Below are 27382 nucleotides of genomic sequence, written 5' to 3' on the forward strand. Positions count from 1 at the left end.
CTGCACCCTATGGCCTCTGCAGGTGCCCCAGCCTGTTCTTCCCTAGGGCTTCTAGCCCTGCTCACCACAACTGTCCCCACCATGAAAGCACAGAGCACCTGGTCCTGATGTTCCTCATCAGGCACCTAAGAGTGCCAAATCCATTGCCCACAGTAACAGCAGACTGTCTGGTATGCCTCTTCACTGTTGAGTATCCTCTGATTTCTTCCTGAGTAGCTGATTTCCTCTTCCCTGGTAGCTGGCAAATCTGCCGTCTCAGTCTAGGGAGTCCGAAGCATCTCCAGGAAAGCTTGATCCTGGGGCCTTTGCTCAATTTCAGTCTGTCTGAAGATGATTAGGCCTGGGACTGGAGTAGGGGAGTACATTGAAATGGTAGCATCTGTCCCCTTGTGAGAGGGCTAGAGCTATATACATGGATCCTCCCTTCAAAAAATGTCCAAGTACGTGCAATATTTAACAAGAGGGCGGGGCCAGTCATCCTGACTCCAGTCTGAGCTTATTGACTGGGAAGAAGGGGCTCACCCTTCCATTCATTCAACAAGTATTTACTGAGAGTTCTACCAAGCAGGGTGTCCAGTTGCAAAAAACAAAAACTCGCTCTGCTTAACTTAAGCAGAGAGAGTGGGCTCCAGCCTAGCATGCAGCATGCTTTCTCCAGAAGAGATGGGCCTCCCTCAGAGCCAGGGGCCGTGGAAGCTACATGCCCACACCGCACACAGGCTCTGCACCTGCCTGGGGCTTCTTGTTCCTTTCTGTCTCTTTGAGGGAAATACTGCAGGCCAGGCCAGCAGCAATGATGTCACCATATCCATCCCTTTGGTCTCCTGTTAGGTGACACTGCTGAGTGTGGAGATGACTGCACTGAAGGAGGAGAGAGACCGACTCAGAGTGACGTCTGAGGACAAGGAACCAAAGGAGCAGCTTCAGAAGGCCATCAGGGACCGGGATGAGGCCATTGCGAAGTGAGTGGGCGTGGTGTGTTTAATTTTACTTGAATCACAAGCAACATGAGTATATGCTCAGTTTTAAAAGTTAAAGCATACAGAAGAATCCAAAAGTGAAAGTGTTTCCCTGCTACCCATCCTCACCCCCAGCGTCTTTCTTCTCCCCAGACAACACTACTGTTGGAAGCTGGGTATATGTTTTTTGCAGATCTTTTTCCTGTACATGTGCAAGTGTAGAGCGATACAGTGGTTTGGGCATTTTTAAGTATCCATGGGCTGATGCTCTACATGGCTTGTGTTTTTTTCCACTTAGATCTTAGTTTTCCAATTTCGTTATATGTGTCTACCTCAACTTCTTTATTTTGAGGGGTGTTGTTTTTATTATGGACATTTTCAAGCATACACAAAAATAGAAACAAGTAAGGGGCGCCTGGGTGGTGCAGTCGGTTAAGCGTCCAACTTCAGCCAGGTCACGATCTCACGGTCCCTGAGTTCGAGCCCCGCGTCGGGCTCTGGGCTGATGGCTCAGAGCCTGGAGCCTGTTTCTGATTCTGTGTCTCCCTCTCTCTCTGCCCCTCCCCCATTCATGCTCTGTCTCTCTCTGTCCCAAAAACAAAATAAAACGTTGAAAAAAAAAAAATTTTTAAAAATAGAAACAAGTAAGATGAATCCCTAACTTCCTGCCTTTTGGTTTCAACCCCAATCAGCAGATGGCCAGTACTGTTTCATCTATATCCCCACCCACTTCGTCCACCACCACCCCCACTGGACTGTATGAAAGCACATCACAAGATACTTTAGCATCTCATCCATAAACACTTCCGTGTGGATCTCCACCAGAAAAAGACTTTCTGGGGCATCTGGGTGGCTCAGTCGGTTGAATGTCCGACTCTGGATTTTGGTTCAGGTCATGATCTCACACTGGGCATGGAGCCTGCTTGGGATTCTCTCCTTCTCCCTCTGCCCTTTCCCTGCCGGTGTGCACTCATGTTCTGTCTGTCTGTCTGTCTCTCTCTCTCTCTCTCTCACTCACTCACTCAAGAAAAGAAAAAGACTTTCTGTAAAACACACAACCACAGTACAGTTGTCACACTTGAAAAAAACGTATCATTTGTCTCCTAGAGCTTTTCTACATTCTGAGTTTGATGCATTCTCCGACTGCATTTCCAGTAAACTGGTCATATTTTATTCATGTTTTGGGTTTTCTTAAGCAGGGAAGAAATGCATTCTCTTACATTCAAAAGATTTGGAAGTGCACTGGCAAAAAAACATATTTGCATATTCCCCATTCCCCTTTAAATTATTTGTTATCATGCATTCAGTCTATCCTAGTTGCTGAGTGTACAGAGATAAAAGGTACTAAAAATGTGTCTGCTTATGGAGCCCTTTGCAACACATTTTGCCCTCTGCGTCACTTTAGTGTTTACAAAACACCTTCATCCTTTAACCCCCAGCCACAGCAAAGAATAGACATTTTTAATGCCCATTTTTACAGATGAGGAAACTGAGACACTGTCCCCAAGACCACAGCCAGTGGTGATCCCTGGCCTCCTGACTCCTGTCCCCACACCTTTTCCCCTTACCACCCAGGCTACTTGTCAGGAAACTAAAAAGAGGTCATTTGAAACAAATTGTAAGTAGATACTGTATGCCTTTTTAAAAAGTAGAAGGTGATTTCTGACTTTAAAATTGTAATTTCCCCACACCTTTCCCCTTCCACACACACGTGTCCCCTTCCTTCTGTTCTCTTCAGTCATTTCATCAGCTCCATTAGTTTTACTTTTTCTATCTGGCCAGGACCTTATGTCGACTGCTTGACAACTTCTAGTCCATTTAGGAAGTATGTTCCACGAGGCTCCCAAACAAACCTGTGCATCTTTGCCACTGTATTGTGAATACTTGATTTATTAGTGAATACTTGAATAGCAGTGTAATAATTTGGAGTGGGAGCATACTTTTATAACAAAGGGTGAAATTGTGTCATACAGTTAGGGAATAAAATGGTAAAATTAAGGTGCTAATTGTGGAAGCCTCTATTGGGAATAAAAGGCAGAACGACGTTAGAAATAGAGAATGGCTGGTCACCTTCTCTCAGCTGGACAAGCAGAAGAGAGCTGAACATCAAGCTCTGACCATATTCTGCCATCAGCATGGGAGGTGGGCGATCCAACCCGAAAAAGTACCAGGGCACAGGAGGGAAGACAGAACAGGAGTTATCCAGTCCCCTTCCCTTAGTAAGCAGAACCCAGCTCTGACATCTGGGTGACTGAGGAAGCCAGCAAGTCTCCACAAAACCTTGAAATGAATGTCTTCGTCTTTTGTCAGAGGAGGCCCAGTGAACCTCCTGGCATCTGACCAACGGAGCTGATTTGCAGATTGTCCTTGCTGAGTAGGGAGAACTCTGCAGTGAGGCCCCTGCCCTTCATGGACCCTATATATTAGGCTGGCCCTCAGGGAAGGTGTTAGTTAGATCACTCCAGTAGGATAGCTTTTTTTCTATCCATTAGAAATTAAACTCTTAGTATACAGAATTGACACAACAGACCTAAGGAATCATTTAAATGTGGGGAGTGGCCTATACTTTGTATAGGACCTTAGGAGTTTTACAAGATGTTTTCATTTACATCATCTCTGATTCTGCATCCTGACCACTTTAGAATCACCTGGGGAACACCGTGGATGCCAGGGCCCTCTCCAGAACATTTCAATCTGAATCGCCTAGTTTGGGGCTGCTTGTTAAAAGTGTCCCCCAACCCCCACCCCATGATTCTAGTGTGTAGTCAGAGGAGTGAGAACCCCCAAGAAAAATAACTTCCCTCTCTTCACCGGCTACAAAAACCTTATTAAGGTGTTCTTTATCCCACACAGTAGATGAGTTTCAGAAAAGTTAAGTAACGATTTTATCTCCTTGCAGGTAAAAGGCCCTCACTTAAAAACAAAAATGTGGGGCTAGCAGCCTAACAAAAACAAAAAAAAGTCAGTTACTAGTGGTTTCATTTAAATAAGGAATTCTAGCCGTTTGAGGCATTCCTTTTTAAAATTCTGATGAACATATTGATGAGCGGCCTCTGCAGCTTAGCTCTCCTGCTCTGGGGTGTCTCGTGAATGATAAACACCAAGATTCTCTAGTGAGCAAATGTTCTCTAGAGTGCAGTCCGAGGCTGGAATGCAGAGGTCAGCAAGACTGGCCTTGTTTCCGGGGTTTTCTGGAAGGAAGGGTCCCCGCTGTGTGCCCCTTGGTCCGCACATTCTGGGGTGTCCAGGCTTCTCGTGGCGCCACCTGCTGGCAGATGCCCTGCGACTCGAGGCTGCAGCTGTCTGCGGCGCGCGGGGGGGGGGGGGGGGGGGGGGGGGGAGGCAGGCGTCCATGGCAACCGGTGCCACGCAAGGATTTCCGCTGTTTACCGCCAGCCAATGGCAGCGGGCGTGACAGGGCTCCCTGAGACGTCTGAGACCTGAGACGCCGGCCCTCATTGGACGTCCTCAGCTCCTGGCCCCTCAGCCGCAGTGCGGTGGGCGGACCGGGGTGTTGCAAGCCTTCTGGACCGGCTTTCCTGGGAAAGGCGGACTGGGCGCCGTTCTGCGGCCATGAGGTGTCAGGGGAGGTGACTGGACGGGTAGATTTGTGGCCAGAGAGGAAGTGCTGGTCATGGCGGCGGCCCCGAGAGCTTTACCCCCACCTACCCTACCTTCCAACCACACTTCCCTTGGTGCAGCCCCTGTCCGAGGCCCCAGCAAGGAGGCCTCTATAGGCAGGTCCTGTAGCTGTCGTTGGGACGGGCACCTGGGTCGCTGGCCCTGTGCATGGAGGCATTTTTGCATTGCCATTGGGAATGCAAAAGGTAGCAGTTGATAATGGGGGCTAAATAACGTCCAGTTTGGCAGGTGGGCAACCGGTGTTCCTTGGCAGAAGCTGTTCAGTTAGTGTCTTATATTTTTTAGTCCCATTCCCCCAGCCCTGAAAAAATTTAATTTTGTTTTGCGTTGAACAACTATGATTTAAGAATGTTGGAAAAGGCAAACAGTAATATGTGAAACATATTAAACTATGAAAATACAAAATGCAAAAGTATGTAGGATCCCATCAACGATCATCCAGAGATAGCCAAATAGACTTTTTTTTTTTTTTGTATGACCTTTAAATACACACAGGCAGTTTTTCTTTTACAAAGCCAGTATCCTGTCAGACCTTGTCTTGTGCTTTTCTCCAACTCAGCAATACGTCGTATTTCCCCACTGTTTGAATATTCACTGTCGTGGTTGGTTGTGATGACTGTGTTCTACCATATAATTGTTCTGCCAACAATTGTTGGCAACTATGATTAGCTAGGCTGTAGTCACCACCACTATGTGGCTACTTTGGCACATGTGTGGCCTCTTTAGGACAGATCCCTTGGGCCAGGGGCATTGCTAGTGAAAAGGAGGGGCCAAGAGGACAAGGGCCTTATCTCTCATGGGGACTGGCCTTTTTGGGGAAGGATTAGCAACTTCATAGTACTGTGTGAGGCCTTTGATCTCCTCTGGGTTCCAGTCCTCCTCAGTATCCTCTCAAAACTGCTCTTCATCCATGAGATGGGGAGGCAGGGGCTCCCTTCACCCACAGGTCGTCAAAACAGTTGAGAAAATGGATATGAACCCGTGCTGTGAACTTTCCAGCTTTCTGCAAGTAACATCCTGGTTACTGCCACAGCTCCTATTTGTTGCGAGTTTAAGGTCGGAGTCTGTCTCCTCGTCCTGTGGACCCCAGGTGCCCACGTTCACCCTGGCTTGTCTGTTTTCAGGAAGAATGCTGTGGAGCTGGAACTTGCCAAGTGCAAGATGGACATGATGTCACTGAACAGCCAGTTGCTGGATGCCATTCAGCAGAAACTGAACCTCTCACAGCAGCTTGAGGCGTGGCAGGTAAAGAGCCCTGAGACCCTGGGGTGAGTGAAAACAGGGCTTGGGGGAAGGGGGGTGGGAGAGAGTCTTCAAACCCAAGCAGCGTGTGAGGAGAGTTTGTTACTAGAGGGTCCCGTGCATGTGGGTGAGTCTCCAGGGAGGAATGCCTGAGGATGCTTCCAGAGCGGTGGGGCAGGGGCTTCCTTCAGCTGGTCATCCCAGTTTTGTTTAAATTAGCTGGAAAGAAGTAGCTGTTAACACAGAGGACCCAGGAAACCCTATATGGTGGAACCGAAATTCACAACTGGATGTAGTTTGTCAGCTGCTGCCCTTCCTTTTCTCGAAGGCCAGCTTCATTTTGCCAGAGAGCGCTATCCTGGGGGAAAGGGGTCTTTGGGTCATCTCCAGGACCGCCACGTTCAGAGTCCCGTCGGCCTGCTCTGCCCCAGCCCCAGCACCGCTCCCCTCTGGGCCAGGGCTGTCCTTGCTCTTTGTTAATGAGGTTTGAGTGGTACGATTTCAGGATATGGGTGTAGCCATTTGTGTTTCTCCCCCAAGAAATCCTCAGGAGGCCAGTAAAGAGCCCGCCACCCCCACCCCCGGCTGGGGGACGGGTTAGCAGTGACCATTCCCCCAAGGGCCCTGCGGGGCTGGCTGCAGGAGCACAGCCCCCTTCCCCAGAGACATGGTCCCTAACCCCTCAGCCTCTCGCTCACGAGCAGCTGGCCGTCCCCTGGCTTACGGCCCCTGTTCTTCTCTCTTCTCTCCCGGCTACAGTTTGCTTCCTCAGGGCTTTTTACTATCTGGCTCCTTTGGTTTCTGATCTAGTGGCCTTTCTCAGTTCCCGTATCAACAGCTTTAGTTGTACACCCCTCCTGCCTTTGAGGTGAGATCGACCCCCCGTCCCACCCACCCCAACCCTGCTGCCATCGCAGTCCCGACCCTGCCGCCTTCCTGTGTGTGGCCCACCGTGTTGTGTGTGCCAGCGTCCGGCGTCATCTCATGCCGTGTGCCATGCCGTCATTTGCAGCTCTCCTCCCATCACCGCGTCCAGTGAACATGCAGCTCGTAGGCCAGGACCACCGGGCCGGCCCCTTTTTGACTGGCTAAGCCCTGGTTTCTTGGTGCTCCCTCCTCATAAATGGGCTGTTTTGCCCACACAAGTACTGGAAGGGGTGGAATTATAAGCGGCTCATGCATGCGTGTGTACGAAGTTCTAAAGGGATGCGTTTCGTGGGATTACAAAATATAAAAAATGCAATTTGCAATTGCCAGAAAAAGCATTGGCACTTCAAAGGGTTTCTGTTTGGAGGACCCTGTAACATTCCCAACGTACGTAACAGATTTTACTGAGCATGTCCTAAGTGCCGGGCACTGGGCCCAAGATTCGGCAGGGAGACCTCAGGCAGAGAGCATGCCCCCTATTTCTGTGAGGAGGAGAGGCGCTGGAAGAAGTTGAGTGTGAAGAAAGAGGAAAGTGGGAGAGCAGGACACGGACAAGGGTAGGGAGCAGGACGTCCACCCTTGCTGCCACCCGGGGCCGGGGTCAGGAAAGTCCCTTTGTTTCACACCGAAACCTGCAGAGAAGTTAGTGTCACACCACGTGGTGACAGCGTGGGTGTGAGTGCAGAAGGTGATGGACAAGGTGGGGGGGGTGCGCCAGCCCCGCTTCTGCCCGGGCCCTCACTGTCCCGTGCGCCGGCAGGACACGAGCCCGCTGACTCGCCCCGAGGCGTCCCGGAGCCCACTGGGTTTAGGAGTGAAGGGATCAGGCAAACGCTTGTTACGTTCCTGCTGATGTTCATTAGACAGGGCTGTTTGTTTCTAAGCCAGTAGTTTTCATACTTTGTCGGTGGCAGAATGCTTGGTCAAGTGGAATCTTGTACAGAATCGGAATCTAATAACCAGAATGGAGAGAGGGTGGAGCTGCTCTGCCCAAAAGCCCCTGGGGGGAGGGGGCGGGGCGGGTAAAAGATGCTCTAGATGCTGTGCTGTAAGGCGGTCGAGGTGAGGGGGGCATTTTCTAGGCAACTTTACCAAACCGGGGAAGGGTGCTGCCCCAGTGAAGAAGCCAAAGATCTGGGCCTAAGCTGGAGCAGGGCGGGCAGTGAAGATAGTGATGCCCGCGGCCTGTGCCACACCTGTGCTGAGCCATGCCAGCGGAGGGCAGCCGCGTGGGGTCGCCAGTGGGGACGGCGGCACCTGGGAGCCTGTGTCCTTGCCGCGTGGGGCCGCCAGTGGCATCTAGGCACCAGTGGTGCGAGCTGGTGTAACCTGAAGGGGGCAAAGGGACAAGAGAAGCCCCCTGAGGCTGACCCTTTGGACTGGAGAGCTGGCGGGCGACATGATGCTAGGGCCTCTCAGGAGGGCCTCTCGGGAGGGGTGCCGGAGAGAGACACCCAGCCCCAAGGGCGCGGGAGGCAGGGCAGAGGAGGCCAGTCACAGGCAAGGCCTGGGTAGAGACAGGGAAGTAGCAGCGTGGGCCCGGGCCTGCCCTGCCCTGGGCTTGGAGTAGGGCCAGACCCGCGGTGGGGCCCGCCAAGCAGCCAAGGCCAGCAGGGAGACGCCCCAGGCCCTGAGGAGGCTGAGGTGTCAGTGGCTCCTGTGCATCCGGGCATCATGTCTACATTTGCTGTCTTCTTGGTCGAGGCGGCCTGGCTGTGGCCATTCATTCATCTAGTCTCATCCCATCCTCCTCCTCCTCCTCCTCCTCCTCATCTTGCGTCCTTCTGACATTTGCTCCCTGTCCCCGCCCCTGCCCCCACGGCACCAGGTCGGAGCTCTGCTCAGCCCCTTCGCTCTGCCCTCTGCAGGATGACATGCACAGGGTCATTGACCGGCAGCTGATGGACACGCGCCTGAAGGAGCGGAGCCGGACTGCTGCCGCCCTCTCGGGGGCCCGGGGCGCAGGGCGCGGGGACGAGCCCAGCACCACCGAAGGCAAACGGCTCTTCTCGTTCTTCAGGAAAACTTAGGCTGGGAGGAGTCAGGCCAGCAAGGACGGGCGACTTTGGACTAGAGGTGACTGAAATGGGGTGCTTGCACGAGGGCTCCCCTGGGCCAGCTCGGCGGCCGCACTGCCCACCTACACCGGGGCCGAGTCGTCTGGGAGGGCCCGCTCGGCCTCTGAAGGCTGCCCTCAGCAGAGGGGCAGGCAGCAAGCCCTGTCCCCACTGCCAGGCCACACCCAGCCTGGGCTTCCCCCGGATCCGCTGTCGTTGAGCGGGGCTCAGGCTGTCTCCAGAGCGGGCCCTTGCTTGGGCTCTGCCACTCAGACCCAGTGGATCGCAGCCCACCCCGCCCACCCCTCAGTGGCTCCCGAATCCAACCCCAGGCACTGCTGCGCCCCACCCCCCCTATTTTAGAATACGGGGAACAGAAGGAATGGAGGCTGTTCTCTGCATGCCTCAAGAGGCTGTCGTGGCCCCCAGCTGGCCTGAGCTGCGGGGGCCTGGTGTCTACAGGACACCGGGCCCATGGCTAAGCCTCCGTCTCTCCGCCGCGCCCCCCCCCCCCAGCCTCTGGCCCAGGGAGTAAAGGGGGAAGCGGCTCCTCACCCACGTGCATGCACCTCTGCCCAGAGCACCTCTGCGGCAGGAGGCCCAGCCTGCAGGGCCCGATGGCCGGGGGCTCTCCTCTCGCACTCCGCCTGGATGGGCCTCAGCGGGGCTTGGCTGATGCCATCCCGAGCTCAGGAGGCACTGCTGGCCGCCACTGTTCTTCCTCCCTGGCCTCCAGGCCAGCCAGTGTTCTCATGGGCCCTCTGCAGGCTTTAGCCAATCCAGCCCTTTCCCCATCATGGGGCCAGAGCGAGGAGGGGGTCTCCTCTTCCGGGGGCCCCCTGCTCCCCTCACACATACAAGGTGTTGGCTCAGCCGAGCGAGTCCAGGCCACAATGGCCCCAGAGGGGTCTGCAGTCGGCCACCTCCACCTCAAGGGCAGCACTGGCACCACAGGGCGTCTGCCTCCAGATACTGCCCGCCAGGCCTGCAGAAGGATGAATCCTGCAGCCTGCTGCTTCTGCTCCTTCCTCAGCAGCCATCCCACCTTCTCTGCTGAGGCCCTCACTCAGAGGCACCCCGGGCTGAGTCAGCCCGCAAGCTGCTTTACAAAGGATCATCTCCCTCCCGCACACGGGAAAAGCACAGCAGGGACGAGCGGAAAGAATGTACCTATAGATATGTACATACCACAGTGCTGTAATTTTGTATGTAGCAATCATGTAAATACATGTATGGATTTTATAATATACATATTCTATATAAATCTATAAAGGCATATTTTTAGAAAAACAGCGCACCACTGCTTCTTTTGAAAATAGTCTAAGAATAAAATGAATTTCTACAGAGCCTCCCGCCTCCATCATTGGGTACCTGGAGGGCTTGTCTGGGCGGAATGCAGCTCACATTTCAGAAGCGCCGCCAGCTGGCTGTGGTGGTAGAGGCACTAGTGAGTCCTTCACGCACAAGGGAGCTCACCTCCCATGTCGTGACCGGTGGGTGGATCCGGCCAGGAAGGGGCATCCTGTCTGTGACAGCCCTGTGGGGACCGCCTCCACACCAGCCCGGGGCCCGGGCGCCCCGCCAACGCTACAGCTGCCCGGCTATGGGCGGGCCCCGCCAGCACTGCTCCCCAAGCCTTGAGTGGGCCCTGCAGCTCGCCAGAAACCAAGCCAGAAAGAAATCACTGCTGCATCCTTCCAGGCACGTGGGGAATGAACACGGCACTTCCCGGGGCATCGTCCCACATGCGCTTCCCACCTGTGCGTCACACCAGAGGAGCTGCTCAACCTGGACCAGCCTTTTGTGGAGAAAGCAAACTTGGCTTCTGAAAGCATCCCTGGGCTTCAAAAGGCACCTGTGCTGGACTCCGACCAGAACAAACAAGAGCTGGATCCAGAGGGCGGGAAGAAACCGGGCCCACCCAGAGCACAGCTGGAGGAGAGGAAATAGATCCTGGAAGAAAACTTGGCAGCTTGAACCTTTATTTTTAGTATTTTTTTAAAAAGCATAATTAGAAACTTTCAATACAGAAATAATCCTAGCAAACCATTTAAAAGTTTTGTTCGACAGGAATTTCACATCAGGTCCACCAGGACATCGGTCTAGCCCTGTGAATCCCCCACCCCCACCCCCCATTCATGCGTGCAACACTCAGTGGGACAGGCACACCGTCGTCACCAAAATCACCCCACCACCTGGGTCTGGACAGCCAGTTGCCAGAGCCATGGTGCCTTCTTGCCTGGGCTGGAAACATCCAGGACCCCTTGCCCTTATTGCTTGAATCTGCAAGCACTGCCACACTGACGTCACGTGAGTGCTGCCCACCCTCCCCCACAGGACTGTGGTCATTCAGGGTGGCCACGCTGCACAGCACGGCTCCCCCAGGCCCAGGGCTCCCCCACCTCTGCAGGCGGCTCCAGCGAGGGCCTGGCCATGCAAGCACAGGCTTTTGGCAGTCTGGGGAAGTGGAGGGACAGGTCAGAAGAAACCCCCCGTTTTTATTGATTAAAAACCCATCGACAGTGTTAACATGGAAAATCTGCAGTGTGATGTGATTGTCCAGTCAGGGCTTTGCCTGGAAAATCGCCTAGGAAAGGAAATCCAACAAAACACATCATGGTGTTGAAATAAATTATTCCCAGGTTACGTGATCCTTTTAGGGGAAAGGTGAATGATGAAGTGTCCCACGAGGGACAGTAATCAAGTGCAGATGACCCTGGCTTTTTCCTCCAGGGGACCAGGATCAAAGCTGGCTGGCTCCCAGCCCCGGCTGCCATTCCTTCCCACCCGCTAAGAAATCTTCATGCTGCCTTTGTATTAAAACAGTTCTGTCACTGCTCCAAGGCTGCCTGCCGTCCACCTCCGAGGCGATGTCCCCACAGTCCAGCAGCCCCTGGCACCCACTCCTCAGATTCGAAGGTGCCTGGTGCCGCAACGGAGACCCAGGAAGTCGGTGGAAAGCCCTAGGCCGACAGACGGGGTGGGAGGTGCGGTCTCCTTTCCCATCAAGAACAGCCCGGGAGGCAAAGCTGCTCTGCCAGGAGCCAGCTTCAGCGCCAGGAAGCCATTCAGATCTTCCAAAACCACCAGACCCGAAGCGCGGAGGCCACAATTTTTGCGGCTGTGCCAACCAAACCTCAGGAAGAGAAAGTGTGAGGAACTTAACCCATTTGATTTGCCTTCATTTTATCTGTAAAATAATACTCCTCAGCACCTCTGCAAGCCCCATCCCTGCACAAACACACCCCTACCTTTCTGTTGGAACTGAAACAGGTTGGTAAAAATTAAAAGCCATGGCTCCCCTGGGTTTGTAATTCAGAGGCATCTAGAAGGCAGGACAAGAGACCTGGTGACCAAAAGGCAGGAGCAACTCTTTCTGCAAACCAAAAGGCTAGGCCTCTAATGGGAACCCCCAGGCCTACCTTGAGGCCGGGCTTTGCCCCAGCTGCCTGCCTGGATGGTTGCGGGGTGGGGCGGGAAGGGAGCTGGCTTGGGAAGAGACTCGGCACAGGCCCCGGAAACAGGGGAGACCCTACGTGCCGGAGGCAGAAGCCAGTGGCCTGTAGGCGAGAACAGTAACCTGGAAGGCCCACTCCACCAGCCCAGGTTGGCAAAAGATGTGGCTAGATCTCAATCTTGTCTCCTCGGGAGGTGGCTGGCAGTAGATGGTATGGGGAGGGGAGGGGAGGGTCTATTGCAGCAGGCTGGCATTAAGGAGGCAAAAGCCAGAGCAGGACGAGGGTGATGCGGCTGGTTAAAGCAATATACATTATGTACAAACTCTGGTTAATCAGTCCGCTCAGCTGGCAGCGTCCTCTCCAGGCCCAGGTGCCTTGGCTGGTGGGGTGGGGGGTGGAGGGAGGGGCGGGGCGGGGGGGTAGGGGCACCAGAAGGGAAGGGCAGGTCGTCCAACACCTTCTTGGCACTCAAGAGGGGGAGGGGAGGAAGTGCCAATGGCGCCTCCCAATACAAAAACGTGGAGAGAATTCTTTAAATAACGGCACGAAACTGAGACTGTCCCCGAGGAGCCCTGCGGGCCTCGGGCCGGGGAGCGGCCGCAGCGCAGTCTCTGCAGTGGGCTGGGTGGGCTATTAGCAGCAGCGTTTCTTTCGTTTACTGTTCTTCGTGAGCTTCACCACGTCGTTCTGTTGTTGCTGCTGCTGTTTCGCTAAGTTGTCTTTCTTTGCTCGGAGGACCAGTTCTGTGATGCAGTTGAACATCTGTGAGGATGAAAGAGACAGGGTGGGCCTCACAGCCGGCGAGGAGGCCCTGTCACTGTGCCGCCTCTGCTGGCCAGCACGGCCACCTCCTGGGCCCAGCTTCCTATTTCTACTCGTGAGGTTGTTGTATATGTACGTCCTCAAATGCTTCCTAGGGTTTGCTAAAGGTCAAAAAGGAACATCAAAGCCCCATGAGCTGTGTCTTGGGGAAGTCAATCTCGGGGATTTTCCAGTCTTTCTTTTAAAAAAAGAGAAAGAACCTCTCCAGCTAGAATCTTCGGACAAGACACCTGTTCTGGTGACAGGCCAGATGGACCCAGAGCCTGCCCACTCCATGCCGTGTCACTGTACATCCCGCCTAGAACCTTCCCCGGACCACCCCAAGATGTCCTTGTGGTGCCAGGACCCAGTGGAACCCCACCTGCCCGCCCGCAGTCCTCTCCTCCACACTGCCAGGAAAGGTACCAAGCACTTGTCATAATCTGCTTGTTACTCCTCAAAACCTAGGGGTGGGGGAGAACGACTCTCACCCCACCCTGACCTACAGGAGGGACAGGTGGAACCTGGACAGGTTACATCACCGCCCAAGGTCACGAAGAAAGGACCCCATACTATGATCCCAAATCCGACTTTGACGCGCCTAGGCTCCCTGCCATTGTGCGGTCAGTGTCTGGGAAGCAGTGGGGATCCTGGCATCCCTGGGTCTCCAGACACACACTGTGTGGGGCAGGACTCACCCGAAGCTACGAGCATGCCTGGCCTGCGCTTGTGGCTAAAGGTCCCACTTTTCTAACACAGACTCCCAACCACTCTCCAGCAGGCCTAGCAGAAGCGAAGCTGCCTCTGGCCGGAGGCTCAGCTGCTCTGCGGGGGATGTGCATCCCTGGGAGCCTCTGGGGGGGCTCACAGCAGGTGCCAACCTGAACTCTGGAGGCCACAGGAAAGCAATTGGGTATCTGCTGGGAGGCTGAGGCCCTAAGGAAAGCCTTGAGAACAGGAATAGGTACCAGTGGTGGGGCTGGGGAGGGCAGCGAGGCAGACGACTGAGTGGGAACCATGCATGGCTGGGGTGTGGGACTCTTACAAGTTGGGGGATATTCCTCAATTTGGAACCTCAGCTTCCTATATAAAATGTGGAAGTAACTTACGTCTGAGGCCTGTTGAGATATGAGCTAACACCACCTGTAAAGGGCCTAGCATAACGCATGCAGCAGGCACACAGTAGGGTACCAACAAACGGCAGTTACTATGATGTTTTCTGTCAGCCACCTGGGACTCTGGGCAGGCTAGAAGCAGAGAGAGGAGGGCTGTGGCGGGACAGAGTTGGGCCCCACTCCCTCCCCCGTTGCCGCCCCGGCCCAGGCCTTACCTCTTCCACATTGACGTTCTCCTTAGCGCTGGTCTCAAACAACTGGATCCCCATCTGCCCCGCGAATTTGTAGGCATCTTCTGTTTCCACCACCTTCCGCTCAGGGTCGTCGTTCTTATTCCCCACTTCAAGGCAAAGCAAAGTCAGCCCGGCCCTGCAGGGCTCCCTGCCGCCCTCCATGCCTCCGTCCCCACCCCAGGGGGTCCGGCCTCACCTAATATCCGGCACACGTCATCACAGTTTTGGTTGATTTCATGAAGCCACCGCTTGACGTTGACAAAGGACTCAGCACTGGTGACATCATAAACCACGATGACCCCGTGGGTCCCCCGATAATACCTGTAAGGTCAGGATCTGTGTCAGAGCTTCAGCCTAGACCAGAACAGTCTCTTCACTAAGACCCGCCCGCCCACACCTGGACAGTGGCCAGGGAAATGGTGACGGACAAATGCTTTCCTGTAAGACCCCCAGCATCTGCCTTCCATCTGACCTCAGCTGACATCCTGGAACCGTGCCCCAACCGGGACACTCCGCAACACCGGTCCTCCCGCTTGTCCCCAAGGCACCAGTGAGTAGGGAGTGGCCCCGAGGTGGCCAATCAAGTTGTTTGAGTCTGCCACCAGCCTGAAACTTCTTTGAAGTTCTTGTTTTATGTTTAAAATGCAAGTAATCTTTGTGTTTGATGTCGTATCCTCACCATCCTTGTTTTAACATTCAAAGATTTTCTCTCCTCAAACCTTAGTAAGGTGCCATTCCAAGAAGACACAATTTGTGAGGCCAACATCTCATTCACTCCTCTGGGGGCAGGTGGACCCCTCCCTTCCACCACTTTGGGCTCATCCCTGCCGGTGGCAGAGAGAGCATGGAAACAAGGTATCTGGGCACAGCTGGGAAGAGGGTGTCCCGGACGTGCCACCATCCAAATGTGCAGACCCCACGGCCTGAGGTCAGCCAGGTCTGAAAGGCAGGCGGACATAAACATTCCCCTCCAGACAGAGCGACCCCATTCATTTACACGGGTCGGATGGACGGAGGACGTTGACCCCATGCGACTCCAGGCCTTATCCGGGCTGAGCACTTGGCCAGGCTGCGGGAGAACAGCTCCTCCCGCACCACAGCCTTAGGAGGGAGCTGGCCACAGTGTGGGTGCAGCCACGTTCTCGCTACCCGCTCGCCGGCACTCTGACCACCTCTTCACTTTCTAGGCCCTGTCACAGGACAGAGGCTACCCTGGCTCCATCTCTGAAAGGCCGCGGGACCCCGGGAAGGTTACTGCATGCACCTCAGTGTGCCTGTTTCCTCAACTATGAAATGGACATATCAGTACTCCCTCTTGAGATGGTGTGAGGAATAAAGATAGTCTGTGTTTTCACAAGGGCTGGTTGACAGTCAACGGCCAGGGGATGGTGCCTCTTTACCATCATTACTATTCCTTCGGTGACAAGCTGGGACCCCTCAAACAGATGGAAGAAAACCACGGGAACAGCACACAAGGCAGCAGTGAAGGCAGCTTTCCCGAGCCGCGAGCAGAGGCAGGCCGTGCCGTGCTCTGGGGTCCAGCCCAGCTCGTGTCCCCTGCCCCGTCTCTCCACCCCTGCCCTGGGAGCCCAGCCAGGCGGACAGGCAAGCCGTGCAGGTGCCACGCCCTCAGACCAGCTCTCAGCAGCCACTGCTGGGAGCATCACCCGACTGGGCAGGAGTGCACACCGGGACCAGGGCGACAGACGACTGTCCCCTGCCAGCAGAGGTAGTGCGAGCAGGGGAACACGTTTCCGAGCGCTCCGTGCTGGACTACTGAAGATGCCAAAAAATGCTGAAAGGGGCTTTATCGGAGAGCGAGAACTAGTCTGAGGATGAGCTCTGACAAGGCGGGCACCAGTGTTTCTGGGCCTCCTGTCATCACTGCCACTGATAAAAAAAAAAAAAAAAAAAAAGCACCCCCGCCCCCGCCACCTCCATTCAGCTCTGTGGCCGGCACAGCACCCAGCACTCTGCATCCACCGCTCTATTCATCTTCGCAGCAACCTGGTAGGACAAACAGGAGGGTCGCCATTTTACCAATGAAGACGTGTGGCTGAGTGGAGTGACCTACTGAAGTCACAGTGTCTGGGTCTGACTCCCAGTCCAAGGCCACAGGTACCAGAGGGGCTTCCCTTCCTGGTCACCTCACCGTCCCTCCCCAACCTGCGCCCCAGTAACGCCTCACAGGTTGGCAGACCCTCGCTGCCAAGACAGAAGAAACGATGACAACAGGGCTCCTCGCCAGACAGACAATATGCAGTTTTAGTTTCTCTTTTCACGCCCTGACTCCGAAAAGGTCACGGCCCCAGTTCCTGAGAACAACTCCTGAACTCTTCCAAGACTTCTCCCTTCTTCACCTGCCACCCTCACCCTCATCAGGTCTTTCTGTGGCCCCTCGGCATGGCCTGCGGCACAGAGGAGGGGACCACACGAAGGAGCTTCCCCAGCTTCCCCAGACGGGCAAGGCGGCCAGCAGGGGCTGAGCCGGTGCCCACCAGCCACCACCATGCAGCGCCGCCCCCTTCTCGAGCACCCCGAAACACACACACACACTGCCCCCGGGCAGCTGGGCAGCTCCAGCGTCCCCCACAGCTCACCCTCTTCCCACCGCGCCCTGGAGGGAGCTGACCTCATGGAGGTCGGGGGCTCCTCTGCACCCCAGCCCACTGCCCTGCCCGAAGCCCTTCTCATGGCTACGGGCCCAGGATTATCAGCCACCCCGAGTTTCCTGAGTGGAGACACCAGATCATCTGCCTCAGCCCCAGTCCCTTGGGGTGGGAGCCGGCAGAGAACAGGGCCGCGGACTGAACGAGAAGGCGAGAGCTTTGGCATCAAATGGACCTCAATTTAACTCCTGACTAACCAACCAAACTAAATTACTTTACCCTCTCTGGGCCTCAGCTTTCTTGTCCATAAAATGGACATAATCACAGGACCCTTTATTCGAGATTAAGTGAAATGAACTAGGTAAAATCCCAGCTCAGAGTAAAGACATGTGGGGCCAGTGCGCAGGCCTCCTGACCCACAAAAGAAGTCTCGTGCAGGTCTGGACGGACGCTTGGGCTGCCCGTGACGTCCATTCTACCCCAAGGAGCCTTGACCCTGGCTGCCCTCCTTAAGGCCTTGCTGGCAGTTGCTACAACACATGGGGACTCAGGCAGCTCACTAGCAAGTAGTCAGAGAGCTGTACTGGGCAGCCCCAGAACCGGGGACCCGTGGGGTCTGGGGCGTCACAGGCCATGGCACAAAGGTGCTCAACCACGGCTGACCCAGGGACAGAAGCCCCTCCTGCTCAGGGTCTGCTCGGGCTCCAGCACCTCGAACCAGGGCCACCCACCCACTGGCATAGCCCCCTCTCCCTGCCTAGCCAGCACCCCTGAGAGTCCCCCAACACTCCCTCCCCACCGGAACCTCTGGGGGGAGACAAAGGAGAGGCCTACCAAAGAAGCGATACCACACGCCGGACACGCGCTCCTACTCTGCACAAACCACAGCATGGAGCTCAGGCTCTGTGCTTGCTGAGGGCAGGACCCTCTCAGAAGTTCCCTCATCCGTCAAATGGGGAAGATAATGGCACCGACTACAGAAAGCTCAACGGGATCATCCATGTGAAGCCCAAGCACAGAGGACGTGGCACACAGGATGCAGCATTAAAGCAAATTCTAAGGCAAGACCCTCTGGAAAACTGAAGCACAGAGAGTTTAGGCAACTTGCCCAAGGTCACACAGTAGAACAGAAATATAAATTCTGAACTGTCTTCAAAGCCCTGCTCCTTCCTGGAACCTTTTCTACTAACGGCCCGAGAACCAAGACCCCCTTTATAGGACCCCTGCTGTCTGGCGCTCCAGCTGGGTTCCCCTCGTGTTCACAGCTAAGGACTACAGCAGCAGCAAAGACAGGCAATCCACTGGGGGAGCCAGGTTCCCAGTAATGGCTTTGGGGAGGCAGAGGAGAGACCTCACAACGGCCTCCTCTGTACCAGTGCCCTTCCAGACTTCTCAATGGAGAGAAGCCTCCTCTAAGAAGTCAAACAGGTGACAGGAGCCTGCACAGCAACCCAGCCTGTCACAGCTGGCACCTAACAAGAGTAACTCATTAAGCATCTGACCACCTAGGAAGCCAGCATCGCTGTTATCCCATTTTCCATACAAAGGAACTGAAAGCCAGAGGGTAAGCTGACCAGCTGGTCTCTCCCGCCAGCCCCAGAGCCAGGGCCCAAAGCCACTGGCAGCAGCCGTACCTCATTCCCCACCCCCCCCCAACCAAATGCCAGCAACTGCAGCCAGTCCGGAACCCCCTCTGGACAGCTCAAGGGCCCATCTCAGGGACATCTCTATGACTTGGGACACCTGACACTGCATCTGAGTGTAGGTGGCGAAGAGTCGGAAGGGGACTGGGCCGGCCTGACTCACGTGGAGGTGATGGTGCGGAAGCGTTCCTGCCCGGCCGTGTCCCAGATCTGCAGCTTCACTTTCTCCCCATTGATCTCCACAGTCCGAATCTTGAAATCCACTCCGATTGTGGTGATGTAGCTGCCTGCACACACACGCACATTAGCAAGGCCCACAGGGTGCCCATCAGACGTGTCTTCACCTGCACGGGTGACTCTGGCCTCCGCAATCCCTCCCTACTCACTCTTTGTGCCCAGCACTTTTGCGGCCCCAGGGACACAGCCCTGAACAAGAAGAAATTCAAGGTCTGGGGGTGCCTGGGTGGCTCAGTCAATTAAGCATCCGACTAGATTTCAGCTCAGGTCATGATCTTACGGTTGGTGAGATCAAGCCCTGTGTCGGGCTCTGGGCAGACAGCACAGAGTCAGCTTGGGATTCTCTCTCTGCCCCTTCCCTGCTTGCCCTCTCTCTCAAAATAAATTAATAAACTTAAAAAAAAAACAAACAAAAAAACACCAAGGTCCACATCCAGATGGAGCCCTCAGTGGAGGTGAGGGCAAGAGACAGGATACAATAAAACAAAGTGATAAGGAAGGCAATTTCAACAGTGATGAGCACCAAAAAGGAAGTAAAACCGGGAGGAGACAGGCTCCTTTCGTTAGAGGGGCTGGCGCGGACATGTTAGCAGTGGCCTGAGAGTGGAGGGGCACCCAGGACACACTCCGGGTTTTTTTTCTGTGCCGCTCCAAATGCTGTAAATGACCCACAACATTGACTTCCTAACACACAAGTCATGACCTGTGTTTTGGAAAACACTGCTCTAGGCAAAGGAGATAATCACAAAAATAGCAACAGCAAGGGGGGAGAGGGTGTCACATGAGGTCAAGCACGTGGTGGGAAGCAGGTAGGGGGACGCGAGGCCAGATCTCAGGGCTTTTGTGCCATTTTCGCAAGCTTGGACTTTCTCTTGTGTGTGGCAGGGAGGCACTGAAGGGTTTGAATCAGAGCATGAACCACGTTGTAAATAGTTCTCTTTGGGCATCTGTGTGAAAGACTGAGTTGAAGAAAAAATCTAGCCAACGTCACATTCCCATCCAGGATGATGAAGAGCATACATTCACACTCTGCTTGGGGCTTCCTGTGTAACGCAGCGCTGCAGACAAGACGCACACACACACACACCTGACAATATGGGGTGTGACAAGTGTATAGGAGGGGTCAAAGTGCAGGGTGGGGTAGAAATCAAGGAAGGCTTTGGAGAGGTAGTCACACTTAGGCCTGGCTTGAAACAACAGGTACAATTTCCAAGGTTGAGAGAAGCTGCAGGGGGAGTTACGGGGGGCGGGGAAGGGGGCGGGCAGTGCTCCCAGCACCTAGTGGGCAGAGAGCCCAGGGATGCTGCTTGACATCCTTATGCACAGGACAGCACCTCCCACAAGGAACCACAGGGCCCCAAGATGAATGGTGCCCATGTGGGGAAACGCTGGTAGAAACTGCCCACATGAGAAGGCTGCTGAGGCTTTCAAACACGGGCAAGACCCTGCCAGAGCCACGATGGACTGAGCCATCGGGTATGGGGTGGGCAGAAGCTGCTGTAACACTTTAGACAAAACAACAACGGTCTCAGCTAGGACACTGGTGGTGGAAATAGGAGAGAGACTGCATAGGGCATAGGAGACGAGAGCTGAAAGGGCCTGGGGGGTGGAGCACGAGGCACACAGGAGCAAGAGAGGTGCTCCCAGACATGAGCAAGGGCCCAGCAGTTACCGCTCTGGAACAGAAAATACAGCGACAACCAACCACTGCTACTTCTTGAGTGTTACTTAGTCCAGGCACCAGGACTCGTGACGTCTCGCAATAACCCTCTGTGGGAGGAACGATGAGCAGTCCCATTTTACAGATGAGCGGAGACTCGGTCACACAGGAAGACGGCCCTAGCCATCATCACAGCACCAGTGGTGCTGAAGGGCTGCTGTCTGGAGAAACCCACCTCCCCACCAGGAGGGAAGTGTCAGCCATGTAATCACTTCCTAACTGTAGCTCGGCACCCAGCCACAGCGTATGGATTCTCAACAACAGAGTCACATTCAGTCCTTGATCAGAGAGACCAAGCTGAAGCCTCTGCAATGAACCTGACGTATTCAACAAACAAAAACATGTCCAACCTCACCAGTGATCAGGAAAATACAAATTTAAATGATAACACTTTTTGCCTCTTGGCAAAAAGTCAGAAGTGACAAGGGGCACTTTTGACCCCTTCAGGGGTACCGTCACTTAGCACTCCTTTGAAAGACAAGTTGGCAGTTTTCAATGCATATACCCCCTGACCTAGTCACTCCACTTCTATACAAGGATAAACACACAGTGCATCCCAGCCAATGCATCACTTAAAATAGAAGCAGCCAGAAGGCACGCACATATCGAGAGCGCTGCTGATGAATGATGAACCAGAGGTCTGCTAGAGATGGGGAAGGATGGTCCTGGATATGCTGAAGGGAAGGCCGGTTGCTGACCCACCACATGTGGAGTTAAAAAAAAGAAAAAAGTCCGAAAGACACACACCATGCTGGACAGAGGCTACCAGGGTACCAGAGCAGGGGCACGGGAAGGGATAGCTTTCATTCTTCACCTCACTATTTGAAATTTTACACACGCATGTGCTAACTCATAATATTTAACTTTTTTTACTTTCTTAAATGTTGGGGCACAGAAAGTCTCTGGGTAGAAAAGGGATAGGCCTACAAAAGGATTTTTTGGACAAAACAGACTGGAAAAGGAATCTCAAACCCAATATACCCAGCAGCACCCCAGGGGCACACTCACCTGAGAAAGTGTTGTCTGCAAAACGTAACAGTAAACTGCTCTTGCCCACACCTGCAAGAGAGAACGCAGGAGATGAGAGGGGGCACGGGTCCCTCCCTCTAACCCAGTCAGTCCTTCAGGGAGATGGCACCCAAGTGCTAGGGGCACCTGCTTGGGTGGCTCTGTCAGTTAAGTGTCCAACTCCATGATCTCGGCTCAGGTCATAATCTCAGTTCGTGGGATCAAGCCCCAGGTCGGGCTCTGTGCTGACAGCGTGGAGCCTCCTTGGGATTCTCTCCCTCCCTCTACCCTTCCTCTGCCCTTCCTCCACTTGAGCCTGTGCGGGTTCTCTCAAATAAATAAACTTTAAAAAAAAAAAAAAAAAGGAGCAGTTCAACAGACCCATCTCCCACCACAATCCTGCTTTTACCTCCCAAACCGGCCACACACCAAGAACATCTCTCCCACCCAATCTCTGACCTTTTCCTCTGTGCTGGTGTGAGATAAGCTGTCCCAAATCCCCTGGGGAGAGATGAGAAAGGGGCTCATGCCCAGGCCCTGTGCTGATGAAACCCAGAGGAAGACACCAGAGAACAAAAATAAAGCAGGGAGAAGGTTAGCCAAATGACACTAGCCCCAAAGTATGTCTAAAACACGGTCCCTAGAAAAGCGTACAGTGTGTGGGGCTTCAGTCTGTGGACAGCATGAGCCAAGGAATTCTGGGGCTAGAAGGGACCTTTGAGATCATCAGGGCCATTTTGCAGGTGAGAAAACGGAGGCCTAGACAACACAAACCAACTGCCAGCCATCTTCCCCCTGAGGTCACTGCCAGCTGCATGGATGGGGCAGGAGTATCTGCCTTACAGCTGTCAGCCCAACAGCCCACGTGTGCTCAGACCATTTCACTTATCGTGGCATCCCCCGGCATCCTTGTTCAGAGAACAAGCAGAATGCCATAAGCATGGCTGCCCTTTCCTTCAGCACACAGCAGCTTTAGCCTGGGCATCTGCTTTGTCTCCCCGTGTCCCATCCCCTACCCCTGCCACCCCTAAGGCCAACTGGGTGAACCGACCACAGAAGGAAAGAATCCATACACACAGAGTTCCATGTCCAGTGGGCACTTTGATGCTCCTGTAATTCCCACTGTGTCTCTTCAGGTAAGGTACCTGAGGCTCTGGGCAGCTAAGCAGCTGGCCTTCAGGGCCTCTGCAGGGAAGCGGGGGGCTGAGCTGTGAATCCAGGAGGATCGCCTCCAGGGCTCTACAGCTCCTTCCAATACATACTGCAAGGGGAGTCTTCCTGAGTCTCTTTCAGGAAGTGGAAATAAAAAGATCCCAAAGGGGTTCGTGCATCTCACTCTTAGATTTGTAGCAGCAGCACTCCCAATGACAGACATGAGGAGATCTTAAACTAGGGTCTCAGGAGCCCCCAAACTAAGTGCAAATTTGTGGGGAGGAGCCCACAACATTCATCAGAGACTGCCTCCGCCCCCATCCCCTGCTGTTTCTCTAAAGCTAACCAACCCCAGACATCCTCTCTGGTATCTCTTTGGGGACTTCTTCAATGAAGTGAGTTGTCCAGGGATACCCAGAAGAAGTTGTTTCATGGAGCAAACCTGGGCCTTGCCTTCCCAAAGACAGGCCGGGGCTGCGGCTCTGAGCAGGCGGGTGCTACACCCACCGTACCTGCTGCCCTGTGCCTGCAGCGCTCTCACTCAGAGCCACTTCCTCATTGCTGCCTCTGCGAGGCTTCCTGCCGAACCCAAGGAGAGCCCGAGTCCTGGGCTGGGTCCCTCACGGCGCTCTGCCCAGCGCCAACACCCCATCAGCCCTGCCGGCTCCCTGGCTTCCTCCTGGAGCCCTCTGGTCCGCTTACTCAGCTAAAATCTGTGTCTGGGCCACTAGCCGTGAGTTCCTCCAGGAAGATCTTGCCTCCCTCACCCTGGACATTTACAGAGCTGGAAGCTGGGCCCAGCACTTAGTAGACACCAACAAAGCACTGTTTAATGAATTTAGGACTAAACAAATGGCAATTGCACTGACAGCTATGCCATCTAATGCTGTGACTGCAGCATTCACAGATGCCGAAGCAATGTTTTTCAAACTTTTGGCGGGGGGGTGGGGGTGGAGGGGCAGCAGAATCCTTTTTCAAACTTGAATTTTATGTGACTCCCGGATACCTACAACAGGGAAGGAGGAGGTTCTCTCTGTAAGAAGCAATGGAGCAGCAACATACCCTCCAGCTTGGCCTCTGTGAGTCCCCTTCACTCACCCCTATGCTCTGCAGAGCTGCTGAAAACCACCAGGCTGCAGAAAGACCACTACAGTCACCACAGTAACTGCTGCTTTGGGCCTGACACCAACCTCCGGCATTGCTCTTCCCTTTGAAAGGAAGAGAAATCCACCCTGAGAAATGACATCTCCTAAGTACCCCCAGAAGAAGCCTCATTGGGAAAACACACTTCTTCCATTCATCCCACAGCACTGGCTGGAGAGAGGTAGTGACCAGTCTACCTTCACAGCTGAAGTCAAGGGCTTCCCAAGGGCCATACCCAGCATGAAACCCAACCAGCCCAGCCCCATCACCTTCTACACTGCAAAGAGCACAGGCCCCCGAACTCAATGCCTCCTGGAAGCCAGGAGACAGATTTATTTGGCAAACACCATAGAGGCCCCTCTCAGTCATCACTGCTCTCCCCTGCTCTCTGCCTCTTGGCCTCCGCAGATGCTCTGGTCCTCAAAAAGCCCCCATAAAAGTCCCGCCTTCAGCCCCACTCTGTCTCAGCTTTAGTTCTGGACTGTTGGAAACCCTTACACCTTCGAGTAACGCATTCACAACTTTAATCCTGGCTCAGCCACCGACTCACTGTACAACCTCAGACAAGTCACTTCCTCTCTCTGAGCCTCAGCTCAGAGCGCCTCTATAAAGTAAAAGGCTTTAACCAGTTCTCTGACAGCCACTCCAGTGTCCAGAGTCTAAGAATAAGGATGGCTGCCCCCAACGATCATGTGAAATGCTGTTGCATATCAGACGCGATGTCAGAAGAGCCTAAGAGAAAGCATAGACCCTTAGCCGTAAAGAGCTGCAAACTATGAGGAAATGTATTCCAGAAGTGTGTACGATGTAGCAGAGTGGGAAGAATTCTAGATTTATAAGGAAAGAAACGAACATTCATCGAGGGCCCTCGTTTGCCAGGCCTGACACCAGCTGCTCACGTACAGCACCAACGTGCATCGACCCCAGCTTTGCCTGTGACGGGCAGTGTGACTTCGGGCAAGTCAGCTCCTCTGAGCCTTAGTTTCCTTATGTGACAGATCACACAGGCAGCGGGTGAGAACCAGATGAGCGTCTGTGACATCATTTGATAAGCCTTCAGGAAGCCTCCACATAAGGAGCCAGTCCAGGGCAATGCCCGACGTCCAGTTCCTCGCTCAGGTGCCAAGCTCAGTCCGAACTTCCATGGCTACCATCTCCCAGGCTCATAAGCGTCCAGCTTTGACTCCTGTACACGACGTAGTTCTACAAGCTCAGACTGAACTAGGAGCCAGCATGTAACTTAGGGAGTCTCCTCCCACACCTGACTTCTGAGTGAAAAATCAATACCCCAGCCAAAACGGACTGTGAGAAAGGGGGCCAGAACCATCCCCCGGGTTTTACAGAGAAAAGCCAACAAGCCGCATCTTCTTGCTGAGTTTATGCTTTTCATTTTTGGATATCAACACACAAGCCCTAGATGTCTTGCAGAGGGATAGGGACCCCTGACCACGGTAGGCTTACTTTAATTCCAAAAGGGAGAGAAAATCACCCTAGTATCAGTCCCTGGGAACCAAGGCCGGGGCTGAAATCAAATCCTGCTAAGGCTTAAGCCTTGGGACCCTGAGGAATGCCAGAGGCTATCTCCAAGAGTGAGTCTACGCAGCTTGTCTGGTTTTCTTTTATTCAAACCACAATGAATCCATCCTCCACCCATCCAACTCCTTCCTTGACCACAGCTACTCTGTGTCTCCCTTCTTGGCTCCTAACTTTTCCCCCTTACCTCTCCCTTCCACCAGTCACCACAGAAACCTCAACCGTCTTTCACCAGATCCAAACCACCAACCACATCCCAATCTAGCTTCACAGTGAGACCAAAACTCACTCACTTCCATGGCCCAGTGTCACCCAACACTCCTCCCAGGGTCTTACAATTCCTTTGATTGGTCCCCTCTTTCCTGAAAAATCCATGGGCTCCACCACCAACCTGGCGTCTGCCTATAACTCCCTTGCCCACACTCAACTCAGGTCTGGTCTATAAACTTGGCCTGTTTCCAAGCCTCCTTCCCCATCATAAAATCCCAGCACCTCAGCTATGCTCCCATAAACCTCCCAAGGCCTGCCTCCCTGACCTCTTGGTCACCCCATAAACCTGCTTACCTGCCACACTCCAAACACCTCTAAAACCCTCCACCCTTTCCCAGAAACCAACCTATCTTTTACAAGGATACTTAACATTCATTCATTCATTCATTCATTCAACAAATGTGTATCAGGCGCCTACTGGGTGCAAAGCACTGCACCAGGCCCTGGAGAAGGGGCAGTGCACCGAGCTAGGAGCTCTCCAAGAGTGTATATATGGTCAAAGCCCTTTTGTAATATTGGCTGACCCACCTCCAATATCCATCTAGTAGACAAGTATGTAAAAGCAAACACGCACTGAGCACTCACTACCTACCAGGCACTGTCCCCAACACTATGTGTGCATTATCTCACTGAATACTCCAGTCAGCCCTGTGAGGCAGATCCTACTATTACTCCATTTTACAGATAGGGAAACAGAACCATACAGACAAAATAACTCAACAGGAATGTGCCAGGCCCAGTGCGAGGTAATCCCAAAAGGTAAGTCCTGGGGATATCCCCATTTTTCAGAGGAAGAAACTGAGGCTTACAAAGAGCACTAACAATCACATCAATAGCTACCATCTACCTAGAGCTGACTTTACACCGGGTTGGGCGCTAAGCTCTTTGCCAGCTTTATCTCATCAAATACTCATACCACCCCAGCGAGGCAAGTCCCCACTTCACGGATGAGGGAACTGAGGCTCTGAAAGGCGAAACAACTTGCCCAAGGTCACAGAGTGAGGAAGCTGGGAGTCCCAGAACTCGAACCCGGGTCTCTCCAAGTCCAGACATCGCGCGACTTGACCAAGGTCACACGTGAGACAGGGGCAGGCGCGGCAAGGGGATCCGGCGCCCCAGCCCCGACCCCAGCGCGCCCCGCGCGCCCGGCCCCTCCGGTCCGCAGCCCGGTGCCCCAACCTCACCTCCAGGCCGCCCGCAGCCCCTCGGCGCGCCCCTGGGGCCAGCGGCCGCCGGGCAGCCCCGCCCCGCGCGGGCCGGCACCTCCCCGCCCGCCTGCCCGCCCGCCCCGAGGCCCCCGTGGGCCGCGCCCGGCAGGGCCCACGCCACCTCCGGCCGCCGCGGCCCTCACCGCTGTCGCCGATGATGAGCAGCTTGAAGAGGTGGTCGTAGTCCCGGGCCATGGCGGGCGGGGGAGGAGCGCGCGGGCGGGCGGGGTCGGTGCTGGCCTCGCGATCCGCAGCTCCCTCCGGGCTGCTTCAGCAGCGGCGGATCCACTTCCCGAACAAACAGCCGGAACTGACAGAAACACCTCCCTCCGCTCCCCCTCCTCCTCCTCCTCCTCTTCAGCAGCCGCCGCCGCTGCCGCCGCCTCCCTTCTTCCCGCCCCGCCCCGCCAGTGCGCAGGCGCAGC

The 27382-nt window shown here is 54.4% G+C and overlaps 2 protein-coding genes across 8 annotated transcripts in view; one reads left to right on the forward strand and one right to left on the reverse strand.

Moving 5' to 3' along the window:
* The window catches only part of BICDL1 (BICD family like cargo adaptor 1), a 105476-nt gene extending 95303 nt beyond the window's left edge, over window positions 1-10173 (forward strand). For 4 of the 6 annotated variants that reach the window (XM_011287795.4, XM_023241477.2, XM_023241476.2 and 1 more), the window contains 3 exons: window positions 832-962; window positions 5726-5846; window positions 8639-10173. In XM_011287795.4, coding sequence (XP_011286097.3) covers window positions 832-962; window positions 5726-5846; window positions 8639-8800 — 414 coding nt within the window. In that variant the 3' untranslated portion in view covers window positions 8801-10173. Of the gene's footprint in view, window positions 1-831; window positions 963-5725; window positions 5847-6602; window positions 6712-6855; window positions 7025-8638 lie in introns of those variants that run through there. The other 2 variants (XR_002737203.2, XR_006588408.1) reach the window with 2 other exon arrangements.
* Window positions 10174-10792: 619 nt separating this feature from the next.
* Window positions 10793-27334, reverse strand: RAB35 (RAB35, member RAS oncogene family). 2 transcript variants are annotated; one of them, XM_023241479.2, is made up of 6 exons: window positions 27101-27311; window positions 21652-21702; window positions 18850-18973; window positions 14631-14755; window positions 14417-14541; window positions 10793-13047 (listed from the first exon to the last, which is right to left on the reverse strand). In XM_023241479.2, exons 1-6 carry the CDS (start codon window positions 27150-27152, stop codon window positions 12919-12921), a joined length of 606 nt encoding a protein of 201 aa, XP_023097247.1. In that variant the 5' UTR covers window positions 27153-27311; the 3' UTR covers window positions 10793-12918. The 2 variants fall into 2 exon arrangements, with proteins under 2 accessions (XP_023097247.1, XP_023097248.1); XM_023241480.2 differs by lacking the exon at window positions 14417-14541 and having other exon boundaries at window positions 12941-13047; window positions 27101-27334.
* Between the last annotated feature and the right edge of the window lie 48 nt (window positions 27335-27382).

This window comes from Felis catus, chromosome D3 (assembly GCF_018350175.1).
Source record: "Felis catus isolate Fca126 chromosome D3, F.catus_Fca126_mat1.0, whole genome shotgun sequence".
In the NCBI taxonomy this organism is placed as follows: Eukaryota; Metazoa; Chordata; class Mammalia; order Carnivora; family Felidae; genus Felis; species Felis catus.

Coding starts and splice junctions, on each gene's coding strand:
- RAB35 (XM_023241479.2), bottom strand. CDS start 27,152: ATGGCCCGGGACTACGACCACCTCTTCAAGCTGCTCATCATCGGCGAC. Junction 14,756..18,849: donor TTCCGCACCATCACCTCCAC/GTGAGTCAGGCC, acceptor CTGACCTTACAG/GTATTATCGGGGGACCCACG. Junction 13,048..14,416: donor AGAACGTCAATGTGGAAGAG/GTAAGGCCTGGG, acceptor TCATCCTCACAG/ATGTTCAACTGCATCACAGA.